This window comes from Ceraceosorus guamensis (assembly GCF_003144195.1).
Source record: "Ceraceosorus guamensis strain MCA 4658 unplaced genomic scaffold IE81scaffold_28, whole genome shotgun sequence".
In the NCBI taxonomy this organism is placed as follows: Eukaryota; Fungi; Basidiomycota; class Exobasidiomycetes; order Ceraceosorales; family Ceraceosoraceae; genus Ceraceosorus; species Ceraceosorus guamensis.
Window position 1 is genome coordinate 17,453 of NW_020290023.1, and position 22,379 is coordinate 39,831.

Genomic DNA, 22,379 nt, shown 5'->3' on the forward strand with positions numbered 1-22,379 from the left:
TGACATGCAGGGTCCACCAGCTCCTTCTTTTCGATCGAGACGTCTCTCTCTCTCTTTCAGCCTGGCGTGTAGAAATGATTCCGTCGCAGGCAGACCAAGATTCCGTTTCGCTGCGAGCGCGAACACTGATCCGCCAGCACTGAAGGACGTCGACATGAAAACGGAGACGCTCAGATCCGCTGCCCAAGCCGTGCAGAGCGGCATGGGTGCCTTGACCCACTCGACCATGCATCCATTCGCACCTCTTTCCAAGGTGCACACCGGTTTTGACACCTACCATGTCGCAGCGCACAATGGAACGCAAGTCGCAGAGAGCTACCATACCTGTTCGGGAGGGATTAGAGCGGTGGATGGGCGGGAATGGCTGTGTGATCAGTCTTCGTCCCAGCTCAATGCCTACTGCCAACTCTCCAAAGTCCGACTCTGCGCTGCCCAGTGCGACTTCTAGGATCTCTCAATGTCTCATCTACGCTTCGCTCAAGAAAGATGTGGAAGTTGCTAGGGTTGGAATATGTCATCAGTGAAGATCTTCTCGAGAGGGCGGATAAGGAGGGGATAAAGTCATGTCATCGCACAAGCACGAGATTGAAAGTGAAACACTGGCTGCTCTAGGACCAGCGGGCCACTCAGGCACAACTCGGAATGCGGCAGGGGAGCAATGCAAATTATTATGCGGCTTCACCATGGAACGATCAAGCCCAGATGACTGCTCTTCACAATGACGCCAGCATAAGTGAGAGGTAGGCATTTGCGTTGTCCGCGCAAAGCCTTACACAAAGAAGGGATTATTTTCCACATTAGACTCTACACACTTGATATCCGTCTGTTTCTGCATTTCCGCTGAGGCTTGCCGACCGACGATGATGGTTTGCAAAGCAAGGTCGAGTCTTGCCCTAATACTTCTCTAACAGACTCTGCCCCGTGCCGCGCTTAGTTAGGTACCTTTAAAGCTCGAGCAATGTCTGCCCGTCTGCGATCCGATTCAGGAGTACTATCAATTGCGCGAGCCGTGACAACGAATACAACAGGTTGACAAAGATGCACATACTCTAGAGACGTTTGAAGTGCGGCGCGGTGACTTGATGCGCCGCAACGGCCAGGAAGTCCATTCAAAGGAGCGAGCAGTCGATCATCTTCGGTTTTCTGGCGAGAAGGAGGCATGATGGTGGAGATGTGAAGGATGCGCGCTCGAGTTCGAATTCGCGCGGGCATGGTGCCCCGGTGAAGGAGCCAAAGGGGCGGGCGAGGGCGAGCCGTGGCCAAAAGAGTGGCCATGATTGGGCATGTGAAGAGATGGAAGGTTCATCTGCGTGCTTGATGGATTGCTCCCCTGACCATATCCATGGCCGTATCCATGGCCAGGTGCGCTAGCAGCGGGTCCACTGCTGGTAGGCGGACCAAACCCAGCCTGGGGGTTGGATTGAGGCATGTTGTAAGTCTGTGCAAGAGCCGCTTCCCACTCGTTGGCACCCCAATCCGTGAGAGCCACTTCTCCGGGCACTGCAGCTTCGGAAAAGACGGTGGAAAAGATATCCTCGTCTAGCAGGTTGGTCAGCGATTGGCCGGCAAGGTTCAGAGGCGGGGTCAGGCCGCTCGCGCTGGCGCCAGGATTGAGTCCAGGCGAGGGCATGTTCCGCGTGTGCAAAAGGCCGCCAGCGGCTGCATAATTTCCCGTGCCACCGCCATTGCCGTTGCTGCCGTGTGGGCTGCCAATGACCGGGTGTGACACCGGTCCTTTGACCCAACTTCCGGCTCCGCTCGCGCTTCTTGCCCGCTCGCCGCCGCTGACTCCATTGGAGCTCGACGTTGTGCTGCCTCCCCATGGAGAGAGGGGACCCGGAGCAGCAAAGCCAGAATGTCCAGTCGTAGTAGCGACTCCACTCCCAGAGGGAGCAGCGAGCTGCCGAAGAGACTCGTCAGAACGTGAGACGGACACTGGAAATTGCTGCGTCGGTCCGCTGCTCGCTAATGGTGAGCTGAGACCAGCCGGAAAACCAAAGCTGGGACCAGAACCGCGCGCAAAGCTCGTAGAAGTGGATCGACGCAGGTGCGGTGAAGCTCTGTCGAAAGACATTGGCAGATCCTTTTGCAGTGCAGAGAGTGAGGTGGCCGGTTGGCTCGTAGCATCTCCTAGAACGCGCGCGACGAGGTTGAAAAAGGGACCGCGGCCTCCTTCATCCCCATGACCAGACTTTTTGCGCTTCGCGTTGGCACCCTGAGTCTTTGGTCCTCTACGCAGCTCCACTTCAGCTTCCAAAAGCTACATGAGAGGACGCGAAGATTAGATGTCAGCCAGATTGTGCATCTGACGCCGGAATGTACCACTCACACCTCTGAGTAGAGTTCCAGTATTCTTTGCGCCCGCGCTCAGATGCGAGGCCGTACTGCAAATGTCTGCGCATGAGCGCCGAGGTCGTTTGTGAGACGGTGAACAATGTCGGCACAACACGGAAACTGTTCGCATCCCCTACTCACCGGCCATTTCGTTGACTGCAGCCCGCTTTGCTTCCGCTTCCTCGCTATCCTGGTCAGTCTCGTAACACAAGGCAAGAAAGACGACGACGGCAGCTCCGAATCCATAGTACACATTAATCCACATCTTGGGATAGCAAAGACAGAGTTGTCAACCGAAAGGTAAGACTTCCGACTTGCCGGGCTCAGTGAGGGACCCACCTTGAGCAACATTGGCGCAGCTCGTTTGGCGTGTCTCAAGATGCGCAAGATTGCCTTGGAAGCATCAATGCATCGTCGAGCAGAGACCGTGGTCTGATCCTTTCCAGCCAAGCCCTTGATGAGATGCGGCCGATGAAGGCGCAAGAGTCGATTGTGTGCGGTCAAATTTATACTGAGCAGTTCCAGATCGCGCTGCGACATAGCAATCGGAGGCGAGTAAGAGACACCTTTCTTAGAGCCGAGAGGCCTCGGCAAAAACGAAACGTACGTTTGTGTCTCCAACGTTCCAAACAGACTCATTGTCTTCTATTCTGAGAGCGAAATATTCTGGCAAGCTTTGCATCAAGCCGAGCAATTTCTTGTCCATCTCCATCACCTGAGCGTATGTAGGACCGCCACGCTGGTGCGTCAAGTCGATCGTCTCCCGATACAGCAGCAGGAATCGCAGGCGGAATATTGAAAAGCTTGAAGTCTGCAGTAGAGAGAGAGCAATGCGTACAAGAGTCCCATCTCAGACACAAACGCCGAGAGATAATCTCGGAGAGAGCTGCTCACCGTGTATTCGCTGATAGATTTCGGCGCGGCGTGCCCTTCATTGTTGAGCGCATCGTCATCGACATTCATGGGCTCGGCGGTGGCGTTGTGAGCCGGCAAGATCGAGTAGCAGCCGCCATGCGAGAGAGCATGTGAGACCTGCGCATCGTGTGTCTTCGCTGCTAAGTACTACGCGAAAGCGGTGACTGGGTCGGCGACTTGGGAGCACTGCACTTACATCAAGCCAGGTCAAGTACCACCACACGCGCCTGCCTATCTCTCGATCCAACGTATTTGTGAGCACGGAGAGACCCTTTGCCGCGCTGCTTGTAGCCGCTCCTGATCGATTCGTCGCGACGACGCGTGGGTCATCGAGCCTGTTCAAACGCAAATTTTGCGCAATCTTGATGCTGCAAAGACGCGTGAGGAGATCAGCCCCTTGAGCATCCGCAGCAGCGGTCAGCTTCTTCAGACAACAGGCTCTCAGCGAAAGCTCACCTAGCACCAACGAGCGCCCAAGCAGCGTCAGAGTCGTCCAGATTGTACGCATAAACAGACATGAGACTGCGGCGAGGGTCAACGCGAGTGTCAGCACTTTGGTGCGCGTCGCGTCGGACCATGTGACACGCACATGACGGCCTGAAGATGCTCGACCTGGTGACTGCCAATGAAATCGCTTGCCCACAAAAGCTGATAGGCTCCCGCATTGAACTGGTCGCAAAGCACTGCAGCTTGCGGTCTATCCATTCCCCACTCCGCAACCTCCTCTGGACCGCACAGGTGCAGGGCCAAGCAAAGGACCAAGAAGTGTATGCAGAGGCTCGCCGGTCTGATCCTTCTCGCTGCTACTTCGGGAGGCAGCGAAAGGAGACTTTCCGAGACCGCTTCGACAGACGAACGATGCAGGACTCGTGTATACCAGTCCAGATGATCAAAGTAGTAGGCGACCATCCGCCGGACTATCTCTGGTGAAGGAGATAGACACAAGATTCGGTAGGCCACTGCCGGAGCAGAGTCTGCTGATCTTTGCGAGAAGCTCGTCGTTGGCGAATGCTGAGCATCGTTGTCTGCACCCGCACCGCCATTTATCTCGCCCAAACCAGCCTTGTCCGCAGTATCGCGCGCAAGCGCACCTTGAGCGCCCACAAGATGAGGCAAATCCGAAGGGCCTTCAAATCGAGACGTGATGTCGTGTCTCGAGCGTTTGCCTCGACCTTGAGCTGCTCCGTCTCCAGATGCCAAGCGCGCAGCGGCGTGCGTCGTATTGATGCGATTGCCCATGGCATAGCTGAACAAGAAAAAACAAAGCTATCAGACTCTGCTGCAGCGGGGACTCGGCCACAGCCGCCTGCCGAACTCACTCTTCCAACATCATAGCGGCATCTTCGTCACCCATGTCGCGTTCCCTTTTGTGAGCAGCAAGAGGTACAGCGCCAGGTGCTGGGTCGCCCGGCGCAAAATTCCCGAGCGCTTGAGACTGGGCTTGAGCTTGACCAGAGTGCTCGTGCAAAGGCACCACACCACGCGGAGGGGATCGCTGATCCGTCTTACGAAATGACATGTGTTGCGCGTCTGCCCCGGCAGAACCTGACCTCGACGGGCTGCGCGACGACTCTTCCTGGCGCCCCTTGGTATCTGAGTTCGGCCAGCGCACTGGCCTTGCTGGGCCGTTGACATCCTCAAGCCCCTTTACTCTCCCCTCTAGCTCGCGCACGCGATTTTGAAGCTGTTGAAACTCTGTCAAAGAGCAGCCTGCCTCCCAACGTATGACCTGCTTGCACTTGCTGCCCTCGTTGCGCAGTAAGCAAGGTCCACACGGACACTCCCGATCGCCTGGACGGGATAAACACGTACGGAACATCTCAGCGCGAGGACGCACAAGCGCCCCGGGGGGTAAAAGAGGAGCTACTCACATTTGATTTTTCGCCTTTTGCCTTAAGGGAACAAAGTAGTCAGACTTGAGTGTCAGCTGATGAGTCGGGATGCTACCGAGATGTTCATCGGACCAGAGCATGCGTTGAGCGCATACATGCGCGCGATGTGCCTCAGTGAGCCTGTTGGCTTTCGCGATCGATCGTGCTTTTGTAGCCTCCAACCATATGCCACCATTCTCTCAGTCGTTGCCGCCACTTACATTCGGTGCAGCTCAGCATGCGACCTTTGGGCCCGTCTTCCTTGCCATCGTTAGAACCGCCTCCGGCCCCGCCCATCGCGCTACTTGCTGCGTCATCGTTTTGAGCAGCGGCATCACCGTTCGCGGGCAACACTGCAGGTCGTCCGGGTGCATCTTTATTCTTGACATCCGGGCCCTTTCCGCCTGGACGAGCGCTAGACATTTTGCGCGGCAAGGGGGTTGCTTTTGCGGGTGCGTGAGGAGCTCGAGTATGCGAATCGGAAGTACTGGACGGTCGAGCGCTGGGTAGACTGTCAGCTGAGTGCAGAGTGCGACTCGAACTGGAGGACGCCTTGTCGGACATGGTCGCCATGTCCGAGTACAGACTGACGAAGAGGATGATGATGTTTGATGGCTTCAAAAAACGAGCATGGTGCCGCTTTTGAACGACTCCTAATAGCTACTCTCCTATAGAGTCCTTGTTCCCTGTGGCACAAGTCCGCGGAGCATACAGTGCCGCACCAGACACGTGCCAGGACACTTTGCAAACCTATCGTGGCAGTGTTCGGATGTTCCGATGTGAGTCCGGCAGCACGCAAAGGGAACTTGCAAGCGTGGCATGCGACTATTCTGAACGTGGAGCGTAGCAGGTGTGTGGAAGAGCGCAAGAAAGCCTCTATGATCAGCTTGAGGGGCCAGTGTCCAGAAGAGAGCCGATTGAGAAGCGGCAAGACGTACGAGAGCGCAGCGAAGGCGCGGTTTCATCCATCTCGCATTCTGTACCGTACCGGTACGGGTACCGGTACCGTATCGGTGCGCGCATGTATGGACATGTGGGTTCCGCGCCGGCCCTTTCGGTGTGCATCTGCTGCTGCACGCACATTCTGATTGATGTTTGCAGTCACGACGAGTGCGCAGCTTGGGATCAGTCGTGTGCCGCAATCACGAATCGTGCGTGAATCACGAATGCGCGCAAATGTCTCGCTCCACGGAACTGAAGCTTGGCTGCTGCTGCTGCTGCTGCTGCACCGCCCGCCTTTCAGCTTGAGGGCCGAGATAGCGCAACTTTCAGGCACCATGTCGAGCGACCGATCGAACGGTGCGATACGAGCCAGCTCTATATAGCGTCACGCTGCTTGCTGCACACGAGGGGCATTCGAGCACGCGGACAAGCCCCGCAAGGACACGGCGGAAACGCGCAACGCCGGAAGCCCAGAAGAAGAAAGATAAACGCAAACTCGAGCGCAAATCTTTGTTAATATGAATACCGCGTGAGATAAGCGATACCTACCGCCCGCCGTGCTGGTATATATACGTGGGTGAGTCACGAGTAGCCTCTCATCTGGACGTCGTCTGGTTTCTTCCTTTCCCATAACTTGAATGTCTCTATGCGATCCCATTGTGCTGCCCATTAATCACTATTCACTTTCAAGTCTTGAATTGTGGGTCCTAATTTGGTACTTGCGTACAGATTTTTGTCGCGCCCTTTAAGCCGATGTTGGATCGTGCTCGCTTTGGAGCCAGTGCTGGACCGACGCTCGGCCCAGTCCTGTGTACCGCTACAACTCGTGTACCGGTACCGCTACCACTCATGACTTGAGCTGCGAGGCGTCATCCATCGGATTCACAAGCCACGAGTGTGTCGTGGATGATGTTTTGCGGCCAGCATCCACCTTCCCATATATGTAATCACGAGGGGCTGAATTCGTCTATCTCTCTCGGCCGAAAGAAAGAGCTCGCAGAGCATTGCCCGTGCCACCGCGCCTGCACGCACGGTTCACCAGCAGCAAAAGCAAGAAAGAGCTCAGTGTAGCGCGCGACCTCGACCAGCATGCATGCAGAGACGCGTCGTGCCTTGGTGGGTGGGTGGCTATACCAGTTCACACATCTAGGCTTCGGGCGCATCTTGGCTGATGGTGGTGCCTTCCACACCATTTCCCTCATTGAAGGCATACAGGCCTCAAGTTGCACAAAGATTTCACGACCGCATCGCGTCTTACCCAGCCAATTGGCGAAACAAGATGGCAGAATCGAGGCGAAGAGCAGAGATCGAGTCCAAAAGGGCCAAGCTGGCCGAGCTGAAGAGGGCCAGAGAAGAGAGGGACAGGAGGATAGCTGCTGGTCGAGGGGAGAAAGGTTCAGAGGTGAGAGTGTGCTATACGGCCAGGCCTGCTCTTCACGCTGCCTCTGACGTGTACGCTGCTCGGCTATAGGCGAGCACTCCATCAGCCCGGAAAGATCTGGACGATCTGGTCGCAACTCTGGTAGGCACTTCGGCCAGCGCCAGCGGAGGCAGATCAGGATCGAGCAGCGCTGTAGGACGTATGCCATCTTACAGCACTGCGGGAGGTGAACCTTCGTCTGATGGTGCGACTGGTGCAGGATTAGCCGTCAATAGCGACAGTCCGGGCAGAGGAGGCAGATTGTCCACCGGTCCCAGGGCTTCGAGCGAATATGGGAGTGAGGCGATGGGCAGAGAAGACGGAGCAGAAGGGTGAGTGGGGCTGAGTATGGCTGGCTTTACAGGGGCATTGCGTGCTTAGCACCCATCACCTCGGTCTGCATCCTCTCAGATTGTATGCCAGGACGCCTCAACTCATCTCGGGCGCTCAAGAATTGTTCGAGTATCCTCAAAAGGAGAGAGTGTATTATACCAAGGAAGTACAGACCACGTCGACTTCGACGGACGATGACATGGGCGAGAATGGCTTTGTAGGTGAAGGGGCTGGCGGCGCTGGGGGGGAAGCGCGCATACCTGCAGCAGCGGAAGAAGCTTTGAGAGCGAAAATCAAAAAGGAACTGGAAGAAGCTCAAGAAGCGAAAGAGGCGGAAGAAATGAAATTAGAAGAGGAGAGATTGGAAAGAGAGATCGAGGAGGGCCTCAGAGGTGAGCATACGACTTTAGAGCTCGTGCTAACATAGACCTCCTCAAGACCCGTTGACGCCATCTCGTGCCTTGCGCAGAGCTTTCATCGGCGGAACTCAATTCGATCTATGGAGCGCAAGACTTCACCAGCTTTGTGCAGACCAGCTCCAAGATTGTCGAAAGAGCCCTCACAGACGCCTACGACTTTATGAAGGATTACACAAAGGACGAGAGCGGAGTTGGGTGAGCAACGCACTTTCGGTCTCGTTGCGCGCAGCACAGAGATGATAACGTTCTCTCGATGCCTTGTGACAGGGACGAAGCGGAAGCGCGCCAAGTGAAGGTGGTGCGGACCTTTTGGGATGACAAGCTTTGCCGCGGACGGAGCGTCACTGACCTGGACTGGTCGGCCAGAGTGAGTCGTGCGCGACCTTTGATGCTGTCGAAGATGCCTTTGGCGAATCTCTCCCTGGGCTCCTCTGGAGGTCGTGGCCTGGGTCTCGCAGAGGACCACAAGTGAAATCCGACATGTGAAGCACAACGGAACCTGGGTTTCCTTCATCTGTTACCTGGATGTCAATCGTACTCAAATCGTTCTCGTCCCGTGTTTGCAGCACCCCGAGCTTAGCGTTGCCAGCTACAGTCGATCTGACGCAATCTCGAATGAAGACCCGGATGGCGTGGTTGCGGTGTGGAATATGCATCTTGCAGACAGGCCGGAGTTCGTCTTTCACGCTCAGGTAAGTTGGTGCGCAGGCAAGGTCTGGTAGGCTCACGCAGAACGAGTCACCCTGACGAGCTTCAACACCTCTCTTGACAGACGGACGTGCTTTCGACCAAATTCTCGCCCTTCAACCCAAACTTGGTCGTGGGCGGAACTTACAGTGGACAGATCTTGATCTGGGATACTCGAAGCGGCACATTGCCAGTCCTCAAGACGCCTCTCTCAGCTGCTGGTCATACGCACCCAGTCTACTCGTTGCAAATTGTGGGAACCCAAAACGCGCACAACCTCGTATCCGCGTCCACCGATGGACTAGTGTGCGGCTGGATGATGGACGTGCTAGCCAAGCCATCGGAGGTGCTTGAGCTGCTTTCGCCTCATCACACCAAGACTGACGAGGTGTCCGTTACCTCTTTCGGCTTCCCGGATCAAGAGACGGTTGAGTTCCTGGTGGGCACCGAAGAAGGCCACATTTTTCCTTGCGCTCGCTTTGATCGAGCAAGCGGCAAAGCTGGATTGAACACTTCTTACGTTCTCAAAGGTCACGCAGCACCTGTATCATCCTTGCATTTCCACCCCCTCTACGGGCCAGTGGATTTCTCAGACTTGTTCCTTAGCTCCAGTATGGACTGGACTAGCAGACTGTGGAGGTTACCTGGTCAATCGGCCGCTGCCGCTGGGGGAGCCCCCACTGCACCTGGCGTGTCTTCGCTAGGCTCCGCTGCCGGTTCCTTTGCGTCTGCTGGCATTTCTGGCGCATCCTCCTACAACACGAGCATCGTTGAACCGGTCACGACGTTTGAAGAGGCACCAGAATATGTCTACGATGTCAGGTGGCACCCTACACATCCCGCGGTCTTTGGTCAGGTGGACGGCGTGGGCCGTTTTGATCTGTTCAACTTGAACCAAGACACCGAGGTGAGCTTTATGGCGTCTGTTGTTGCATGCCGAGAGTCGCTCCTTACTAAGTGCTCTATTGCCCATTTGCAATCTAGCGTCCCATATCGAGCACCATCATCGGAAACGGCCGCGCGCTGAACAAGCTGGCATGGGACAAGAAAGAAGGCAAAAAGGCAGCAATGGGAGGCATCGATGGTAGGATCTACATCGCCGATGTTGGCACGCTGGCCCAACCGCGCGAAGATGAATGGATGACCTTCCAGAGGACGGTGGCCGACTTGTTGAATCCCGACAAGCAAAGGGGCATTCCCGAAGCCTTGCCCGCATCAGCTGCCGATCGACCTTACCGTTCAGACGCGAACGAGACCTAAATAGCGACAGCTCTGCAGGCCTCATTCTGAGCAATATACCAAGTCAAAGATTGACCCGCTGTGGGCCGTTGAGCTGCGCGACGAGGGGCTCGAGGGGACAAAAGTACATGCATTGTTTGCAGAGTTTGAAGCTTCGTACGCAGCTCAAATTTCGCCCGCTTGCTTTGCTGCAAGATACTCTTCGTGCAGCTTGATCTGCTTTTCGTGTTCCTTTTCCAAATTCTTTCTGCGCTTCTTGGCGAGTTCCTTGCCTTCCTTGTCATGAGTAGGGATGCCCTTGTCGTCGAATTGCGCGTACTCCGACTCTTCGACAGGAGCACCAGAAGATCGTCTGAAGAGCAATTCCGGAGCTATGCTGCCCTTTTGCAGCTTTTCGATCCTAGCAGCCTTGGCTTTTTCCGCAGCTTCTGCCTTTCGTGCCACTTTATCCTTGGCCGCTTGTTCCTTTTCCGCTCTGGTAGCTTGCAATTGCGCAGCAGGCACGAGTTTCAACATAGCTTGACCAGACTCTGTGTCTTCCATCGCCACGCCAAGATCTACCATGTCTACATCACGAAGCTGATCTGCCAACTTGAGCAGCTCGGCGCTTGGAGCGTCTTCTCGCGCAAGCTTTCGGATCGAGTCTCTGAAGCCGGATAGAGCTTTGAGATATGGCATGAGGATCTCCTCGCGCTGTCGAAAGCAGGAGTGGAAGCCTGTCAGTATGTGCGCTTTTGGCAGCCAAAATGAATGCATCACACACAACTCACGTCCTCGCTCGAGTGGAGCCCATCGGCAGCTCCCGGTTCGGGAGACTCTCCCCAGCCGATTTGTCCCTCTCTCCTCGGGCCTTCACCCAGACCAAACACGAGCAGCACATCGCTGACCCATCGTGCGACGCTCTCCAAGATCTCGACGTTGAAATTCTGCGGCTTTGCGCTTCTTTCGTACACATTGGCCTTGGAAACAAGCTCCAACAAGATGTTGATACCGCTCGGAGTATCGAACGAGTCGCACATGGCTCTTCTAAAGTTTTGTTGCGCCGCAACGAGCGAGGTGAGAAGGTCTGCTTCTGCCTGGGAGAAGTGTGCTGTACCGTCCGAGTAGGCTAGACCCCGGGACCGGGCTTCACGAACATGAGACCTGACAGTCGCAAAGAAGTTCTGTAGCGCAGGACAAAAGAATCGAGGTCAATGAAGATGGTCTTCGCACCTTGTAGCCACGGGAAATGTAGCTCACGTTGAAAGTGGTCTCCGCATTCTTCACTTCTGCCATGGCACTTTCCCTAAAGTCCATTTTTGAGCTCCAAAGTTGCAGCAAGAAAGCAAGCCTGAGCCTTCTGGGAGTGTACTTTTCCAAAGCTTCGTCAATGGAGATGAAATTTTTGAGGGATTTGGACATTTTCAAGCCCTCGATGTGCAAGTGACCCGTGTGCAAGAAGTAATTGATCCATTGACCACAGCCGCTGTGGGCCTGAGCGCAAGAGCGGTGTACCAAGGTCAATGTTGCACCTCTCCGCTGTAGCGCGAAACGTAACGAAGACGAGAGACTCACCTCGCTCTGCGCCAGCTCGTTGTCGTGGTGCGGGAACATGAGATCAACGCCGCCCGAGTGAATGTCGATCTGGGTGCCGAGCACTTCGGTAGCCATCACTGAGCACTCAATGTGCCATCCCGGTCTACCCGAGCCCCATGGGGAAGGCCAAGCTGGCTCGCCCGGTTTAGAGCTCTTCCAAAGCGCAAAGTCAGACGGCGTCCTCTTGCCAGAGACTGTCGAAGCGCCAGTAGACAGCGAGCCTGCACGATGCGGCAATTGTCACGTTATCGATGGAACGGGTCAGCCGATCCCCACAATCGAGGTAAAGCGCTCTGCGTGCTCACCTTCGCCCTCTTCCAGTAAGGCCTTATCGCCCTTGCTCCAGGGTGCCAATTTAGCGTAATGATGTTTCTTCGCTTCTGGCGCAGCATTCGCCGCTTTAGAAGGAGCCCCATCGAAAGCCCTAGTATCGAACCAGACGTTGCTCTTTCCCTCTCCCGGACTAGAGTCCGCATAAGCGTACCCATTATCCACGATTCGCTTGACAAAGTCGACGATTCGAGGTACATACTCGGTCACCCTGGTCACGAGCGTGGGCTTCTCGACATGCAGCCGCGTCATGTCCTCGTAGAAGCGACCTTCCCAGTACTCGGCCAAGGACCGGAAGATGCTGTGATCTGAAACGCTAGCGCCCTTGGCTGCGTCCAACCAGGGTGAAAGGACGTCTGCGGAGGCGTCGATGAGCTGCTTGGACAGCTCCTCGGTGGTCGGTGTTGCAGCGAGCGACATGGCTGCTGCTACTTGAGCTTGTCGCGATGAATCCTGTAGAAATGGGGCATCAAGTCTGAGCGAAGAATGCCTCGACTTCTCACTCTTTCCTCATCTTTACTCCGACTCACGAGAGCAGCAAACCACATGCCGAGCTTCGGCTCCTTTTCTGTGTTCTCCCTTCTCCACTGCTCATCTTTGTACAGCCTCGAAACCTCCTCCCACATAGCCTCTATCAAAGCCGCACCTCCCAGCTCGTTATCCTGAGGGGCCGGGGGAGGAGCAAACCTCTTCAAAGTCTTCTCAAAAAACACTCTCCAAGCTTCTTGAACCTGTTCCAGCAGCTCCTTTGTCAGGCCACTGGCATGCTGCTTCTGAAGTTCGGATAGAAGGTGCACTTGTCGAGCTCGGACTATAATCTTATCATCGATGTCCGTGACGTTCTGAACCAAGATGACGTCGTAACCAAAGTAATCCCTCAGCAGCCTACGAATGATATCTTGTGAGACGTAATTTCTGTTGAACACACAGTGTGGTATGGTTGGTCACTCCGACCTCGGATCTATCTGAGTTGCGAAGGAGAATTCTCACCTGGCGTGTCCCATGTGACTGGCATCGTAGACAGTAGGACCACAATTGTACCACGTAACAGTCTTTCCTTTCATGGGAACAAAGGGCACTTTGGTCCGAGTCAACGAGTTGTAGACATGCAGCTCTGGGGCTGCATCGTTTCCTTGAGGGTCAGGTCGGGTCCAAGGGGGTTGGACATTGCGCGCAGCGGAGCCAGAAGCGTAAGCGCCCGCAGAGGTCGCAGCTGCGGTCGTCATGTTGGATGCGCAAGCGGTTGTATGCGTTCTGCTGAACTGATGCAGCGATCGAGTCGAAGAAGACGAAGGGTGTACTGCAAGAGTACGTTTCAGTCGTGATGGAGAAGAGAACAGCCGAGGGTAAAAGCTGGCAGTGATCCTCGCAACCATGCGCGCAGTAGGCCTACTCTGGTCCGTGATCGTCTGGCCTTGACTCGTACGTCTGCGTGTTCCCTTGGAAGATGTGGCTGCTTTAGATTCACTCGTCAACGTCGATTGGAGGACACGATCGCCGGACTGCTGAGTCGCACGCGAGTGTCTCGCGAGTGCGTGGAGTGTGTATCGAGGTCAGATGTGCGAGAGACACTCTGACTCAGACTCAAGACTGAGGCTCGAGTCACGAAGAGGTTTATCGAGCTGCGTGCGTGTGTGTGTGTGTGTGTGAGAGAACAGAAGAACGGACCTGCTGCATGCACGCGCGCTCTTCGACGCCCTCCTGCTGCAACGCGCCCGCGTGTGCTTCGTGTCGTGCGCTGCTGCTCGATCGCTGCCCTGTATGCCCCACGTGATCTTTAGCGCACATTCTCGGCGTAAGGGGGTCGCACCATCGACCTCGCAAAGCCTCATAGCACATCACACTGGACTAATTGCTTTTCAAATCCTCTAGACAGCCTTCAAAAAGACACACATATCATTTTTAGCAACTCGTGAAGCGTCAAAGGGCCCTAAAGAGAGAGAAATTAGGAAGCACTTTGGTGGAAGGAGTGCTCGGCTGAGAAGACATCTTCAGAGGTGACACAACCCAAATGACGAGCAAAAGAATTACACGTCGAGCGCTTCAACCTCCATTGCGGGACATTTCCTCGAGATACTGGCTCAGCTGCGTGAAAGAGAGAGGGAGAAAGAAGCACCGTGTCAGCCACTCGGCCGGGTCACGATCAGACGTGACATGTGAAGACTCGAACGCACCTTCATAGCACCAGCCCTGAAGCTCTCGATTCCGCTCTGCACGTCCGGATTGGCCATGAACTTGCCGTAGTACTCTTTGGCAGTCTGTTCGAAGTCACCGGCCCAGTCTCCATTGGCAGCCGGGGGAGGCTCGTCATCTTCATCGCGACCGCTATTTTGACGAAATCAATGGCGGAACGAGCAAGAGAGCGTTAGCTAGAATGGCAGGCCACCGGCACGGCCGTGCGTGAGGCAACGCACAAGTATTGGTTGGATGAGATGCTCGTTTGTCCAGTGAAGCCTTGCAACCTTTCACGCGCTTCTGCAGAGGCATTAGCATCATAATTGCCGCGCTCAAAGTACTGGTCCGAGGATATGGCTGAGGTGTGGAGAAGGGAAGCGACAGAATGGTCAAGATTTCAGTGATGAACACGAGACGCGTCCTCCTGGTCTACTTACATTTTTGGCCCGCAAACTTGTTACGCGCGTAGTCCGTGTCGTCCGCTACAAGACCGAGTAGGCTTTGTGTCAGAGCGCTGATCGTAATGTGAGAGGCACGCCGATTAAGCTCACCGGTGTAGCTGGCAAGTTTTGCTGCTCTCTCAGCATCATTCTGCGCCTTTACACGCTGAGCGCCCATCTGCATTCTTCCAAAGCCCATGCCAAGCCTTTCCATTTCTCCACTTGGTCTCACCGGGCTGTTGGGCTTGCCATTGCTAGCATTGGAAGTTTGACTGGCCTTTGCTTTGGCATCTCTCTCGGCCTGAGCAGCAGCCGCAATAGCAGCTTTGGCAATCCCTTCAGCTTCCGCTTGCTCCTTCGCCACCTTGGCAGCCGCCTCTTCCTCGGCTGCAGCTGCGGCTGCCAATGCTGCATCCTTAGATTCCTGCTCCTTAGCCGCCTTTTCTAACGCTTCAAAGTCTACAGCTGGGCCTCCTCTTTTCACGCCTCCAAGCTTCGAGCCGCCAGCTGCACCCAGCTTGGTGGCTCCTAGACCAGGCTTGGCACGCACGGCTCCTAGCGCTGATTTGCCGCCGCCGCCACGCCCACTGCCCGTGGGAGTGGAAGACCGAAAAGAAGACGAAGAGATGGGTTGAGGAGAGGGTGCAGGCTTGGGTGCCGCTACGGCAGGAGCGGCGGCTGCAGCAGCAGCAGGCGCGGCATTTCGCGCTGACTGAGAAGCGGGCCTGCCAGCTCCGATGGCTGGCAACGCACCAGCAGCGGGTCTGACAGCTTGAGCAGGCTTGGGCGCAGCGGTTCCAGCGGGCTTATCCCAGTCGTCGAAAAAGTCCTCATCGCCTGCTGCGCCGGCTGCGGCAGTGGTCGTGGTAGAAGCCAGAGGTCCTTCAGCCGCCATGCCAGGAAAGACCACTCTGCTTCCGATTGGTGCACCTCTAGCGTCATCTTCTGCTCTACGCTTCAACTCGGCCTTGTATGCGTTAGCTGCACCGGATGTATACTTGACTTTGCCTTCCGTGCCTGGAGTGAGAAGACCAGATCCGCCGTGCCTAGAAAAGAAGTCCGTTGCTGCGCCATTCCCTCCTACTTTCATCAGGCGCAACTGAGCCCATGTCCAGCTGTCCAAATTCGTAGATCTGTGAGGAGTGTCAAGTGGTGGATCAGCGGGCGTGACTCGGGAGGGCGCTTCGTGAGAGAGAAAGCTCACCGAACAAAGGTGATGTGCACGCCCATGTTGCGATGCACACTGCTACAGTCTAGGCAGATGTAGACCGCAAATGTGGCGCTTGCCCATGTCGGGTTCTTGGCCCCGCAGTCGAAGCATACCTGCAAGATTGGAAAAGAATTTGTTCAACTTTGGAGTCGCTCTCCAGCTGCTGCGCGACCATAGCAAAAGCGTACCCGGTTCTCCTTGCGGAGCGACTTGAGATGCTTGAAGATGAGGACCAGATCCTATTGCATGGACAATGTCGGGGGAGTCCAAGGAAGGGTGAGCACGCATGCTTGAAAGGCTTGGTTGTCTGCTTACGCTACTGACTTCTTTGGATGGGCCAACGTCGGCCATGGCTGACAGCTCTGCTAGTCGCGGGACCTTCAGTGATGAGAGTTTGGATGCGTAAACAATCTTTTAGCCTCAGAGCGCCGGTTTGGGTAGTGCCTATACAGCTGTTGATTTGATGTCAGATGAAGGAGCGCGAGTGGATGGACGCGATGGTGAAGGGTGAAGTCTTAGTCGTATTTGCTGATCCCACCGACCGTCCCTCTCCAGCGATCTGTTGATTCTACAGCAGCAGCGCTTATAAGAAATCACCTGTCGTGAGTCTTCTGCCTGCCTATACCGCTGCTGCAGCTCACCGAGTTTCGTGCACGCGCATGCACGAAGTCTGCCGCCGCGGGACGGTCGATGCTCTGCATGTGTGCGCGGCGCTTATTGGAATCACAATTAAGCTCCAATCGCGTGAATAATTGCAGGGTGGCGACGGGCGTGAGGCGTGGCGCAGTTGAGCTGTACACGGAGGGCAACAAGGGTACACGTGACAATTAGTGGGGATAGGCTGTGCAGGGTTCGTCAGGACAGCGAGGGCAAGCAACTTGCACTTGTATGAGCTAGCATGCTCCCCACGACTCGTCCAAGCGCCACACCACTGACTGCTCCCCATCTTCGCAATTTGCCGCACCAGGCTGGCAGATCACTCGCAGACACGCCCGAGATAGCCCGTGATCACGAGGCAAGAGTCACGAGAAGGTGGTACGCAGACTGCAGACGTGCAACCATGCCATCAGCCCCGCGCGGTCGCGTAAGGCCGCACGTCTCGCTGGACGCTCAGCTCCAAGCACTCACCCTCTTCACGGATCTGGACGCGGATTCGGAGAATTTGGAGCAGCTAGGTCCAATCATCAAATCTTTGGACGAGGCAGGTCAATCGGATGCCTTTTTGAGGAGGTTGCACGAATTTGTGAAAGAGAAGGAAGATGAGATAGAGAGGATATGCAAAGGCAATCACGAGGATTTTGTCAGCGCTACGGATAGACTGTTGAAAGTCAGAAGCGGTACCGTCAGTCTGAGACATCGGATTGGCGAGCTGAACGAAGAGGTCAAAGCTGGCGGAGAGAGCTTGAGCGCAAAGGTGCGTGTCGCGGTGCCAGGAAATCGTGGCTGGTGGGAATGCATTTGATGGCCGGAGTGCAGTCCGCTTCCATCTTATCAAATTCCTCCATTCAAACCCCACCTCCCCAGAAAAAATCACTACGTGAGACGAGACAGGTAGGGGCCAATCTCGACGAAGCGATCGAGACGTTGCAGCTCTGTCTGAGAGTGCTCGACATGACGAGCCGAGTAGAAGGTCTGATCGAGAATCGTAGATACTACGCGGCACTTCGAGTGAGTAAGCTCTCCATTGTGCGCATGCAACAAGTTAATGCATCAGTGAAAGCTCACTTATGGCCATCCTGTAGTCTCTGGAAGAGTTGCAGACGGTGCATCTCAAGCCCGTCTTGCATCACGAGTTCGCGCGGCACATGCTCGATTCGATACCCGCGATGAGGGATGCGGTCAGATCAGCAGTCACTTCAGAGATGAAGGAGTGGCTCTACGAAGTCAGGCTTAAAGGTGGGAAAGTGGGAAAGCTAGCCTTGGACGCTATGGAGGCGAGGCAAAAGAGGTGGAGAATCAAGAGCTCGAAGGATCCAATGCTTAGCATCGCCAAAGTCAACAGTCCAATCGAGCTGGTTGTCAACGAGCGCGTCGAATGTGAGTGGTGCTCTCAGTAACATAGGCCAGTGTGGATGTCTGACCAGAAGTTCACGGTGCATGCAACTCCCCGCGATCTTCAAGACAACTTTGTGGACAACGAAGAGGTCCGAATCGACTTCAAACCGTTGTATCAATGCATCTTGATCTACGACTCGATGGACATGCGCGAGCAGCTGCAGATGAGCTATCAGGAAGATCGCAGGGTGAGCTGTATGCAGGCGCACAGTAGAGTCTGGGAGCTGCTCACGCCATAAGCTCGCCCGCATGCAGCTGCAAGCGAGCCTTCTCCTATCGCAAGGTCTTACATTCGACCCCGTCAATCCGACTTTCCCGCTAGTCTTACAGGAGGTAGTCGGCTACTTTCTCGTAGAGCATCATGTCCTCCAGACTAGTTCGCCTGGTTTTAGATCCGAAGCGGAAGTGGACGACCTTTGGGATAACATGTGCGAGAGGGTAGTAGACATCGTCAGTGTGGGGCTCCGGGACTGTAGAGATACCCAGGTGTTTGTAAACACCAAAGCGGTCATCCAAACCTTTATCATGACGCTGGAAGTGAGTGAAGCGGCGGCGTTTTCCGGACACGATAGTCGGGATGAGCGGAACGCTTCCTGAACAAGAGCTGCCCGGCTCATCGCCCCGCGTACTGCTCCTTCAATGCCAGGGCTGCTCTTTCACCGTCACCAAGCTCAACGCTCTGCTGTTGACGCTCTTTGAGCGGTACGCGCAACTGCTCAGAGATCGTTTTTCGGCCGATTTCCAGCAGGTGAGTGAACGCGTCGGGGTCCGTTGATCGCAAAGCTCAAGGCGGGTACACCATTTCGCCCGGCCATGAACAGGCCGTCAAAGACGCCGAGCACCAGCCAATGGTTGTGGAAGATGCCGATGAGCTCAACAAGGTCCTGAATGTCTGTTGGCTGCGAGCCGGAGAAGCCGATAAATTGCGGCAGTGAGTCGAGACTGCGGATGCCAGATCCAGGCATGGCGAGAACAGTTTTGACGCGCCACGTCTGTCTTCTATCTCGCAGACGAGCTTTCCCCCTGGCGCTACCGTTCTCTCAGACTTATCCGCTTTGCTGCATGGACATCCGGCACTTAGTCGACGAGTATTACACCTTCTCCGACGGCTTTTCGCAGTATCACCGAGATATTGACGACATCCTCAAGAAGGTGAGCCAAGCCACGAGTCACGCCTGGCTCAGAGCTTACGCGCAGCTCTCTCATATTGCCCGTCAGTCGCTGGACGAGTTGCTCATTCAACAGGTCAGCAGCAGCATTCGAGCATCGGTCGAGTCTACGTCAAACCTTTCTCAGATAGCCCAGATCGTGGTGAATGCGGAGCACTTCAAACTAGCCTGCACGTCCCTCGAGGGCCTGTTGGCAGCTTTGCGCGCACCTCATCGAGGGGGTAGACTCAGATTGGATGCGTCGAGCCATTTCAGCCATTCCTTGGATTTGGCTCAAAAGAGAATCGACGCGGCCCTAGCTGCCAAGTTGACAGAATTCATTGGGATGAGCGAATTTGAGCCTACGCCTGCAAAAGAGGACACGACGGAGAGGGAATGGATCGGAGAAATGAGCAGATGGATAGGGACGATGATGGAAAGCGTCTTGGTGCTGCTGCCCACAGAGACCAAGCTGCTGCATTGTGAGTGGGTCGATGGCGATTCATTGCTGCTTGACACCCGTTCCTTATGCCGAGCTTGCGCTGTGCAGACCAATCCGCATACGCTTCCATTGCTTCCGTCTTGCTCGTGAGTCGCCGCTCGGGCCCGATACTTTATCTGAGATACTCCCACTAACACCCTTTTCCTTCACTGCCGCTGTCAGAACGAGTACGTTCTGGACAAGGACACGCCAGCGCTGAATATTTCCGCTCTCCGAAACGTGTTGGCGGATGTGGAAGCTTTGCGGAAAGAGGCGTCCAGAATAGACAAGAGCATTGACAAAGTGTTTGATGAGATTCGACAGGTGAGTACGAGGATGTGCGACGTGTTTCGCTTCTTGGCCATCTTTCAACGTCCCTTCCCACCCTGGCTCTTTCTACGAGATGGATGCTCAACATCAAATTTGCCTTGCGCGCAGACGCTCTCCATACCTCTGAACGATGCGGTGTCAGATTATGTGGGCGACGCTCGATCAAGAAGCTCAAAGTATCCAGCGGTTCAAGCGGTCAAGTTGGCTGGTGTGCTGGAAAGGTTGACCAAGTGGCATGCGGGTAGAGGACCGAGCGAGAGCGACCTGATGAATCGGAGAAGCAGAGAGAAGGATATGGTGGGGAGATTGGTCAGGAGGTAACAATGAATACCCTGTTGCACCGTCCCAGACTACTTTGACTTTCACTGTAATAGTAAGACCTAAACAGACGCAATCAGACCGTTAAAATGTCTTGATGGGGCCGATGCCTTGGGGGCTGCACGCACAAGAGGCCGCCCAGATCATCGCATTTCCAGACAGGGAGTTCAAACGACGCACGAGAAGCCATCTCAGCTGGTGTCTGCAACCAAGCCCCTCAAAAGTTTCCGCCCCCGCTCTTCAAGTCCCTGCCATCGTTCATTCCTTTGTGGCGAGCGTGCCCTCTTCAGCAAGCGCCGTCGTGACGTCCTTGACGCCCGCGATGCCTGTCCTGCTCAGGACTTGCAAAGCACCTCCGGGCAAGCTTTGCAGCGCCAAGAGCTCCGCTCGACTTTTCGCGAGCAGATGGCCCGCGTATGCTTCGAAGACCGATGCGGTAAGAGCGACGTGGGGGAGAGGGAAACGAATTCATTAGCAAAGGCTCGTTGTTCGGTTTCTGAAGCTTGCATCGTTCACGATGCTGGCAGGCTTGAGATGCCGCGAGATGGGAAGCAGCACGAAAAATTTGCACGCGAGCGCGCGCCAGCTTGGTCGTCCAAGCAGCACTTGGACCAACGTACTTCGCCGCACATCGAGCCTTAGCGCCGACGCAGAACTCACCCATGGAATTGATGCTCAATTCCGCCTGATGCTCTTTCCCATCTTCTTCCACTTTGAGCTCGAAAACTTCCTTGCTGCGAGGAATGAGGTGCATAGCTCTGGTGCTCATCAAGAGGTTGTAGCTCGGTGGTCCATTTTGGGTCGCTCCTGATTGCGAGGGGGACAAGGTACCTTGGGAGGAAGAGGTTTGTTGATCGAGGGCTGCAAAACGGGCTTGCTGCATGGCTTCTAGCAGACCAAAGAGTTTTCGCATCAGGTACGATTGCAGCGCGCCGCTTTGAGAGGATGAAGGAGGAGATAGAAGAGCTACAAAGTGCTGATAAGGCAGTGGAAGAGCGAAGACCGTGTCTATGTCGAGTAAAGATGTGAAGGATGAGTGGATTGACGATGCTTGCGCCTGCACACACACAAGCTCACCATCCTTGCCTTGATGCTCCTCGACACAGAGACTCAGCAAATTCTCGATGGGAACTCTACCCTCTCCCCTCTCTCCAAGCTCCTCTTGGCCCTCGAGTCCGCTGCGCAAGAACTGCACATGACTTCTCCTTTGGCTAGCTCCGCTCAAATTTCCACAATTATAAAATGCGAACAATTCACCATCCTTCTCCCGCTCACTCTCCGCGGGAGTCAGTGTGGAAGTGGAAGTGGAAGTGGAAGTGGAGGCGAAATCAGAGGAGAGGATGGTGTGTGACTGCGCATCTTGACGCAAGATTTGGTAGGTCAAAGCCAGCATGCCAGGCGTCGGCGGCAAGTTTTGCGAAGCGAATTCCTTTGGGACGAGCAAGAAGTGTCTGGGTACCAGAGCGTACTTGTTGAGCAGGACGACGTGGGATTCGTCGGACCAGACAAACAGATTGGCATCATAAGGTGGCGCAAAGACGTCTTTTCCCACCGTCGTAGAGTCGACGCTGCTTGCACCTTCCGCCTGCGCCTGCGCTTGCGCTTGCGCTTGAGCTTTTGCTCGCGCCTTCTCCCCGAGCGAAGGTACGCAACGTACTCTCCAGTTCACGCCGAGCCTTCCGACTTCGCCAGCCCCGTCCCCTGCTTCTGACGGCGCTGGTCTTCCGTCGGGCAACAGCACCAATGTGCTCGAAGGTCGCACTACGCTTCCGCTCGACGTCGCTCGTATCCACGCCTCATTTAAAGAATTGAAGAGAGAGGAGAGGGCTTGAGGTTGGATGTCCGATGCGGACAAGCTGGAGGAGGACATTGTTGAGGACTGAGGTCACGAACTCGTGGCGCGCGCGCGCGCGTGTTTGCAAGTGGGAAATGCAGGACAGACGCTTCTCTGAGCTGAGCTGCGTCGATTCGAATAGAATGTGGCCAGAAAAATCTGTTTAAAGGTTGGCAGTGAGATGAGGTGACCGACGTTCAGATGATTGTGAAGAAGAACCTGTGTGCCTGCCAGGGGAGAGACAGCATCAGCCATTCACTCACCACGACGCACCATCCTCGGCCAATTAAGCGCTCGCGGCCGGATCTCCGCGGAGAAAACTC

At 55.3% G+C, this 22,379-nt stretch overlaps 6 protein-coding genes across 6 annotated transcripts; 2 read left to right on the forward strand and 4 right to left on the reverse strand.

Annotated features, from left to right (window-relative positions):
- Positions 1–899: 899 nt before the first annotated feature.
- On the reverse strand, positions 900–5,847 carry IE81DRAFT_120017 (hypothetical protein). The gene is made up of 13 exons (XM_025510172.1): positions 5,342–5,847; positions 5,121–5,141; positions 4,569–5,040; positions 3,839–4,495; positions 3,706–3,771; positions 3,446–3,617; positions 3,229–3,381; positions 2,942–3,145; positions 2,674–2,865; positions 2,476–2,599; positions 2,330–2,394; positions 1,049–2,260; positions 900–970 (listed from the first exon to the last, which is right to left on the reverse strand). The coding sequence occupies exons 1-12, from the start codon at positions 5,691–5,693 to the stop codon at positions 1,130–1,132; spliced, it is 3,609 nt and encodes a 1,202-aa protein (XP_025369692.1). The 5' UTR covers positions 5,694–5,847; the 3' UTR covers positions 900–970; positions 1,049–1,129.
- Positions 5,848–7,195: 1,348 nt separating this feature from the next.
- On the forward strand, positions 7,196–10,263 carry IE81DRAFT_323291 (WD40 repeat-like protein). The gene is made up of 8 exons (XM_025513891.1): positions 7,196–7,464; positions 7,534–7,814; positions 7,894–8,207; positions 8,285–8,429; positions 8,502–8,601; positions 8,801–8,926; positions 9,007–9,828; positions 9,906–10,263. Exons 1-8 carry the CDS (start codon positions 7,342–7,344, stop codon positions 10,179–10,181), a joined length of 2,187 nt encoding a protein of 728 aa, XP_025369693.1. The 5' UTR covers positions 7,196–7,341; the 3' UTR covers positions 10,182–10,263.
- Positions 9,992–13,712, reverse strand: IE81DRAFT_323292 (hypothetical protein). Its single transcript, XM_025513892.1, has 7 exons — positions 13,056–13,712; positions 12,596–12,980; positions 12,041–12,518; positions 11,715–11,956; positions 11,400–11,633; positions 10,931–11,323; positions 9,992–10,853 (listed from the first exon to the last, which is right to left on the reverse strand). Exons 1-7 carry the CDS (start codon positions 13,289–13,291, stop codon positions 10,326–10,328), a joined length of 2,496 nt encoding a protein of 831 aa, XP_025369694.1. The 5' UTR covers positions 13,292–13,712; the 3' UTR covers positions 9,992–10,325.
- A 219-nt stretch (positions 13,713–13,931) lies between these two features.
- Positions 13,932–16,558, reverse strand: IE81DRAFT_323293 (ArfGap-domain-containing protein). The gene is made up of 8 exons (XM_025513893.1): positions 16,215–16,558; positions 16,079–16,129; positions 15,885–16,003; positions 14,792–15,813; positions 14,678–14,722; positions 14,480–14,597; positions 14,240–14,390; positions 13,932–14,150 (listed from the first exon to the last, which is right to left on the reverse strand). Exons 1-8 carry the CDS (start codon positions 16,239–16,241, stop codon positions 14,109–14,111), a joined length of 1,575 nt encoding a protein of 524 aa, XP_025369695.1. The 5' UTR covers positions 16,242–16,558; the 3' UTR covers positions 13,932–14,108.
- Positions 16,559–16,806: 248 nt separating this feature from the next.
- IE81DRAFT_323294 (exocyst complex subunit Sec15-like protein) lies at positions 16,807–20,303 on the forward strand. Its single transcript, XM_025513894.1, has 12 exons — positions 16,807–17,304; positions 17,415–17,558; positions 17,633–17,927; positions 18,012–18,133; positions 18,201–18,482; positions 18,592–18,693; positions 18,767–18,876; positions 18,956–19,097; positions 19,164–19,575; positions 19,644–19,681; positions 19,758–19,898; positions 20,013–20,303. The coding sequence occupies exons 1-12, from the start codon at positions 16,951–16,953 to the stop codon at positions 20,223–20,225; spliced, it is 2,355 nt and encodes a 784-aa protein (XP_025369696.1). The 5' UTR covers positions 16,807–16,950; the 3' UTR covers positions 20,226–20,303.
- On the reverse strand, positions 20,034–22,254 carry IE81DRAFT_323296 (hypothetical protein). Its single transcript, XM_025513895.1, has 3 exons — positions 21,300–22,254; positions 20,883–21,230; positions 20,034–20,641 (listed from the first exon to the last, which is right to left on the reverse strand). Exons 1-3 carry the CDS (start codon positions 22,090–22,092, stop codon positions 20,481–20,483), a joined length of 1,302 nt encoding a protein of 433 aa, XP_025369697.1. The 5' UTR covers positions 22,093–22,254; the 3' UTR covers positions 20,034–20,480.
- Between the last annotated feature and the right edge of the window lie 125 nt (positions 22,255–22,379).